The sequence below is a fragment of the Macrobrachium rosenbergii genome, chromosome 22, assembly GCF_040412425.1.
Source record: "Macrobrachium rosenbergii isolate ZJJX-2024 chromosome 22, ASM4041242v1, whole genome shotgun sequence".
Taxonomy (NCBI): domain Eukaryota; kingdom Metazoa; phylum Arthropoda; class Malacostraca; order Decapoda; family Palaemonidae; genus Macrobrachium; species Macrobrachium rosenbergii.
In genome coordinates this window covers 48,008,616-48,016,312 of record NC_089762.1, presented here as the reverse complement: position 1 = coordinate 48,016,312, position 7,697 = coordinate 48,008,616, and the positions used below count along the sequence as shown (strand labels likewise).

General features: G+C 39.3%; 1 protein-coding gene across 2 annotated transcripts in view; it reads left to right on the top strand.

Annotated features, from left to right (window-relative positions):
• The first annotated feature begins 3,166 nt into the window (after positions 1-3,166).
• The window catches only part of LOC136850844 (uncharacterized), a 41,216-nt gene continuing 36,685 nt past the window's right edge, over positions 3,167-7,697 (top strand). The window contains exons 1-3 of one of the 2 annotated variants that reach the window (XM_067124865.1): positions 3,167-3,306; positions 6,262-6,415; positions 6,933-7,284. In XM_067124865.1, coding sequence (XP_066980966.1) covers positions 6,273-6,415; positions 6,933-7,284 — 495 coding nt within the window. In that variant the 5' untranslated portion in view covers positions 3,167-3,306; positions 6,262-6,272. Of the gene's footprint in view, positions 3,360-6,261; positions 6,416-6,932; positions 7,285-7,697 lie in introns of both variants that reach the window. The other variant, XM_067124866.1, reaches the window with a different exon arrangement.

Sequence of the window (7,697 nt, the reverse complement as noted above, 5' to 3'; positions counted from 1 at the left end):
GGTGTTCATGGCACATGGTCTCAGGGCCTGATTCAGGTGTGATCATCATCCTTAGGGCTTTTTATTGTGTCTCAACTTGTGTTAGTAGGCAGAAAGTAGTATGAGGATGCTATAACTGTCTCAGCAATCATGAAACGTCCATATACTTAGGCCTATACTCTCGTTGGATGATCTCGGTATCTCTAAAGAGGCCATTCTTGAACTTCTTATATCTTTCAGTCTGACTTTGTTGATGATGTTGCTACAAAGGGTGCTTGTGTCCTATGTATGTCGTCCTAAAATCCCTTTTATAGTAGATCATACTAGTTTTTGGCCATCTTCTTTGATTTCTTAAGCTTGTGTGTGATAAGTTTTGTGCCTGGGATTGCTGGGTACTTATTGTTCAATATCTTTCCCACAAATCTCTTCCCTTTATTGTCTTCTTTTATGTTTTGTTGCAGATAAAATTGTCGTTCCATTATTTACTTTTTGCAATTTCTTTATTTTATGTTGTCTGTTTACTTTTGATTATTTTTTTCTTTGTTTGCACTCTTAATTTACCGTACCCTTATTATGCTACTGAGTAATCATTGTAAGTCGGGTCTAGCTCAACTTCATTAAATATGACATCATTAATTTTTATCTTGAGTAACATTAATTGTTAGTGAACTCTTTGCAGATTTTCTGTAAATAATATAAACTGGTAAATGTACCAATATGTTTAACCCACCTTCATGGGAGAACTTCAAATTTTTATGGTGAGTTCGATCTTCCATCAGCTGGTGAACCAATTAGATTTGTCCAACTTCATTTCCGCAGAATAAAGCAACAACCTGAATGCCTCAGCAATTCCAAAACAAATACTTGATAAGCAACAAAAGTAACTAAGAAGAATCTTTTGCTCACTTCGGCATTTTCTAATATATATAAGTATTCATCGTATTAAGCACATTATCTAAACTACGTGAATTATTTTGGCTTGATATTTCACGATCTATAAGAGTTTTTTTGTACTGTGTAATGATAATAATTACGTCAGGTAACTTTTTGGGCATTCCACACACATTGCGAATGATAGCTGCTTGTTATCTGCATTGGAGCAAGTTTTTCCCTTTAACTACTTGCTTCAGTCATGGATGAGGGAAAATTAAGTTTCTTATCCGTAATTCATTTACTCTATACATCGTTGTAATAACTGATAAATCCCATGATGTGCGTATATGCTCATGATGTCTGAACTTGCAAGGTCTAGGCCTATGTCGTAAATCTTCAGAAAATATGTTGACAAAGTTCTCTGCAATGAGTGAGAATTTATGTATTCTTCTACTTCACCATTCCCTTTATCCAAATGAAACATTTTAGCGAAGGTTTCCTCCCTTCTCTTCCTTTCATGGGTGTCCAGTCGGGGAAGCAAGGCGGGACACCGCCCATCCCACGGATTGGGCCTTCCACGGAGTAGTTCGCTTCGAAAAGTTATTGCACGGAAAGGCTTTATTTGGTCAATTATTATCTTTAGTAAGAAGCCTTTAACATGCTTTAACTTTTACCTGAGATATGAGAAACGAGACTATTAATTGGTAAATGACATTAATATGATTATTCCTTTAGAGTTTGACTTCGCCCCTACCTTGGAAACCTTACAGTGGACATCCATGCTGGCATGCAGATCAGAGTTGAACCCAACTTGGAACGTTGTTACTCAAGATAATATTGCTTCCACAGGCTATCTTTCGCTTAATTTGAAACGTTTCTTCTTGTGTCCTTATAACGTTTCGAAAAGATAAAGAAGAGACCATGAATCGTGTTGTTTATTTGGAAGGAGAGGGTATGTAGGCTACAAGACCCTTGAAGGCGTACTCTTTAAAGATGAGGCTGTTTTTAGATTATACTCAAATACTCATGGAAAAAAGCGTCTCACCGATATTTGCCAATCTAGTAAGAAAATATAACTACGGTACAGAAATTCTATTGGCTCTCAATAAACTCTCCAGTGGGTTGACCCCATTATACCGCGCTTACGTTCAAGACTAATTCGTTATGCTTGATCTATTCAGCAAGATGCATTAGGTGCATATTCAGCTAGGAACACACTGCTTATTGTCACAGGGGGCAAGCAAATATGATAACTAAGTATTACATGCACAGATCCGAGCAAAAGCAAGTCAGGTGCAAGAGCGCATGCGATGTAGCATCTCGCTGTTCCGAAGATTCTTATGATAGTTGTGGGACGTGGGGCCCACATCAGGGTTGGCTCAAGTAATGTAGGTCTAATGACTGGACTTGTTTTCCGCTTGTTCCTTACTCGATTTTATTTTCATTTTTATGATAGTTTGATAGAATTAGGAAGGGCTCTGTTTTTTTTTCGATTTACAACGCGCTATTGAGTGGAAAGAACTGTTGAAATGAAGTGACGTCTCTCAGTGACAGAATTTTGAGTTTGTTCATAGTTTTTTTTTCTAATTCCAGAATGATAGGTGAACAAATAGATGAACGTTATTTCACTCGTCCACCTTATCTGTGAAATTTTATGCTTAAATAAAAACACGATTGATAGCCTACCCTATACAAGTCTTCAAATAGTTTTCGTTTTCATTGGGGTGTGTTGTGTATCCTTGCGGATTTAGTGGGCGTTTGCATAAGGTAAAAGTTTTAAAGATCGCCTTGATGGAGCGCAATGTGAAAATAAGTTTACCTAAGATATCAATGAAGTTAATTCTTGTGTTAATGCAATCTGTTAAAACAGTACAGCAGTGCATTATTCCAGTGTATATGGACGTTCACGGGATGTTCGCTCATTTACAATTAGCTTATGTCCAAATATGCATGAAAAGACTTTTAGAGTCTTTTAAATAGCGTCTAGTCAGGCTGGGTATAACTATAACCGCAAAGGTTGTTGCCTTACTGACTCGACTCAAGAGGATGTTGCAGTGGCCTGTGGATTGTCGTGGTTGTGGCCAGAGTTCTGTTCCCATTCTTCGTCATGGCTGACGCTAACCCGAGTATTGATTACCATCATATTACGCTTACTGGTCGCCGCTATTATTACTTCGATGCAAAAACGAGTTTCGGCGACGTTTTACACAGACGTAATCCTTATGTAGGAGCCACAGAAAGTTACTCGATTGACATAAATGTGGAATTAGGGTTTTTTTCAATTCGCCATTTAAACGTTCCGCTACATGACGTCATTCACCAAACGAACTGTGAGTGGGTAACTTGTGCTGCCCTCTATCGGCCCATTTTATTATCAGAGTCATCGTCCTCTACTGAAGTCGCTGCTGATGGGAGCTACATCGACGTATATTTATTTTCGTTATTGTGAACCTTGTAAGTGTGTGAATATCGCCCTGGGATTTACACCTGACAGAAGACCACTTTAGGTTTGCTGCCACTTCGGTTTGTGGGCAGGTTGTGGGCATTCAAGTGTTTTTTTCGTCTCCAAACGAGATGAAGTGTGGGACATCCCCTGTTTGAGAAAGGGGCCCAGCGACAAAGCCATAGGGCCTCCTTGTAAAATTTCCACCCCGATTTTAAGAGGTCGCCGGCCACTGAGCTCGTTCATTTCACGTCGGGAAATTGCAGGACCACGTTAGCACTCGTTCCGAAGTAGGGGACGAGGATTTTGCGACATTTTTGGCGAGGAAAACGCGAAATAAGGGTCGGGCGGGTAGCCATCAAGCAGCTGGACTCGTCCCTCTCCCCGATCTTCGAAACTCGTTCGTTGTCAGTGTCCCGTCGTCCTGGTTTTTTTCCCTCTCCGAAACTCGAGTTACGGCCGTGAACTGAAAGGTTACGGCATTGTCACCATGTATATGGATATGGTGAGGCTGGGTTCTCCATTTCAGTTAATGGGTTTTGTAAATAATTTCCTATTACGACGTGATGAAGGGGGGACCTAAGTAATTATGGATGAATTTCGCTGGGCAAGGCGGTGGATACGTTTATGTTTTTGTCATTTTAGCAGTGGTAATGGTTTCTTCAGATAGGGGACCTCTAGTATTTCAAGTTAACAAGAGATCATTTATCTCTGATAATGTGCAAGTCTGAAATGAGGGCCCTCAGCTACCGTAGGTGTAAGGTAGATGAGGGAAAACAACTCGGCTAGGCTAGACCAGTCAAACCTGTTTACAGGCTGTCAAAGAGCAAGAGCCCGTGCTGGCATAAGGCCAGCTTAATCTAAAACAACGAAATCAGATCAAGCCTAGATAGGGCTCTCTGTGTTCATGGACTCTGATAGCCTGATGTAGGGTCATTCACAGTAGGCTTATAGCATACCATAGTCTAGACCATAGTTCTAGACATGGTACGTTTAGGTCTTGCTGGATAAGACCTTCAGGGATTTCATGACAAGTAATGCAAGCCTGAAGGTTGGACTAGAATAGTACCTGGAGGGAGAATTTTAGTAGGCCAGGCCTTGACTGGGTAGGGTTGATCCAAAACACCTTACTAAATCAGTATCTAATTGAACAGCTCTTAACAGGAAATATGAAGTCAAAATAATAGGCAAAATTAAAATATTTACTAGACTGTAATTGAACTTTAAGAATAACTCGCAAATGAATTGCTGACTTTTTAATAATCATTTAGCGAGAGGAAAACTATTGAGATATGATAGTATTGGCTACCAGTTACAGCAGGAATGGAATATAAAAGCTATTTCAGGTTTTGAGATATTTTAAGGTGAAGAATGAAAAAGAAGTGTGGAAAGGATCCACAAAAATGTACCACAAGTCATAATAAGTACACAGGAGCATAGATCAGTATTTTAAGATTAATGGAGCCAAGATGCAACAGATATTGGAATAAAGGACTTTTAAATGCACTGCAGTAAATGCACAGAAGATTTGTGCATGGTGTTTCCAGGGAGTTGGGACCTCCTGAACCAAATTTATCCAAGGGTGCTGTGCCCTGACCTGGCCATGGGGACATCATGCATTGTAGAACATGCGCACAACTTGGAAGACCAGGTTATTCAAGAAAACATTAACTGTAATTGACAAGTAAATGGGGCTCTCTGTATGGTTCAAATGAGCTCCAAAAGGAAGGCCCTCTTAGAAGTAAGGATGATGACAAGAAATCCCAGGCTATATTTATTAAATAGGGTCTATGTAGATTAGTGCCAGATAATGGGGACACAGTGGTCCTTACATTCTCACATGGGAAAGGCTTTTTGAGCCTGGGGAACATTAGAGATTGACGTATTTGCATCAGCAGGTGTTTTTGTCTCCCACACCTGTGCTGTTCTGGTGGGTGTCTTCCAAGTCCTTTGGGATAATGTGGACATCTGTGCCTTTCCTCCATTCATTGTGATTCACCAAGTGATCAACTGATTGTTTGTTACTCTGGGTCTCAGATAACTCTGGTAGCTCCTTGTTATCCCCTCTCTGCCAGGTCCTTTGGTAAGGCACCAGAAATTCCCCCCAGCCCACTCTTTTTTGATACCCTAACATTTTGAGGTTCCACTGGTTGGTTCAAAGTAGAGGTTTTCACACAGGACTGCTTGGGAATGTTTGGTTGCCTCTGGAGGCCCTTGGCCAATGTGTATTAAGGTAGTGGGCCATCATCTCTTCATGGTTTTTAGACACAGGGTCTCTCCCTGGTAGCAGGTACTTTTAAGCAGGTCACAGACTTACTTGCCCTCTTTGTACAGACAAGCTCCTCTTAGTCTCTGTGGTGAAGCCTACTGCTCTTTCTTGAACCAGGTCTTTTGACTGAAGAATGTGGACCTATCTTCCTAATTAGGGTTGTCCATGCTCCTAGGAGCTTTGAAGTCTTACCCACCTCAATGCAGTACTTTTTCGCAGCCTTGTAGATTGTCTAATTCAGCTGCAGTGTCAATGTACAGTTTATAGCTGCAATTGTTCTTGTCTTTTAGGGGGTAATTCATTCTTTTGCATTGATACCCCACTGATATGTTTCCCTTTATGAAATAGTTAAAATTTGTGTTTAGATGTATCATTATTGTGTATGCTAACTCTCTTGTAGGAAGTTTTATGACCTGTATATAAAAGACTCAGTTGTACATGTTTGCTAATATGCTATGAAAGAGTGATATTCAAAGATTGAATTTTACAGCTGTGCTGAATTTAGTTTATGAATATTATTTAATGAAAACTGCTTTATTCAAAATTTCATTGGAGAGCCGTAATTATGTGCTGTATGTAAAAGTACTAAGGTAATACATGTAATTATGTACAACAGTGTATCCTATTGTATTTTAGGTAATGTTAGAGCATTTCATTTAATTTATTGATTACTGATGAATGTTTTATTTCATTACAGGACTATTCACAATGTCTTCCAAGAAGATAACGTATTCAAGTGATTTTAAATTAAAGGTTTTAGACTACTATTTTAAACACGGAGGGGACGATAAATTTGGCCTTAAGAAGAAAACTGCCGGGCACTTTAACATAGATAAGAAAACTATTAATCGGTAAGTCACTGATAAACTTCCTAAAGGCTTGTCATTATGATTAGCAGCATGAATATTGATTTGAACTTCTTGTTATAGAATATTATAGATATTTGAAAGGGAGAATTCAACTGCAATGATGCATTTTTCGTGTAAGAAATGGCGTAATTTCAGATTACAGTATATTAATTTTTTGTAAAGTTCATGTGTGAGGTAAAAGGTGAATGATTAACTAAGGTATGATATTGAAATATGAAGAGGGAATGAGGTGTTCATAGCAAGTTAGTTAAGAGGTCACATAGAGCCTTTCCCTTTATTTCTTTGTGAGGCGCCTATAAGTACAGAACAAGTGTATTACTCTTCCTGTCTTAATTCATTTGGATTGGAATGCAGATAGCCTTTTAGAATAAGCATACCCATGTACTCTATCCATTTGCCTGTTAGAGCTAGAAAAAAATGGGGTACCTTTTCTCTTTTACCATAATGTTTTGTTGTCTGTTGGGCTATGTTTTTATTATTATTATTTTTATTTTGACAGGATGTTGAATAACCCAGAAATGGTGAAGAGGGCTCGTAAACTTTTAACCACGAAAAAAACTACAGCCAGTGGAAAACTTCCACCAACGGGCTCCCGCCCTCCAGTAAAACCTGCTGTTAGGAAGGCAGGGGCAAATCCGACTAGAGTATCCAACACCCCAAACAAATCAGCAAGCTCAAGCCAGTCCAGTGCCTCAAGCAGCAGTAGTAACAAAGTGTCTACCTCATCGACTACTAGTACAAAATCTGTCAGTAGCAGTAGCAGACAGCAGGTCAGCAGTACCCCTAGTGGCTCTAATAAGGCACCATCACAAAAGCCAAAGTCTGGTATACCAGAAGATAAAGGGTCACCAGTAAGTACAAATGTAATGTAACTAAATTTTGTGATGATATCCCTCTAGGGTTTATAAGTACTAACAGAATAATGGATTGTTCCTAAGAAAATACAAACATGGAAGCTTAGTAAGAAGGTAGCTAACTGGTGATTGAAGGAGTTTAGTGGGGGAATAGCCCCACTTACCTGCTGTCATAAGGATTTTTTCTATGAGTGCCGTTAAGTGAAGAGATCTTGCTGTGATCTTGCTGACTGCTAAGTTAGAGTTTGTTTTTGTTTTAAGTGTGATCTTGCTGACTTTTGTTTTAAGTGTGATCTTGCTGACTGCTAAGTTAGAGTTTATGTTTTTGTTTTAAGTGTTTTGTTTGCTTTACCATGGATAAAAAGTGAATAATAGAGGTGTGAAGGGCTAGGACCTGCAGCTGCCACAGG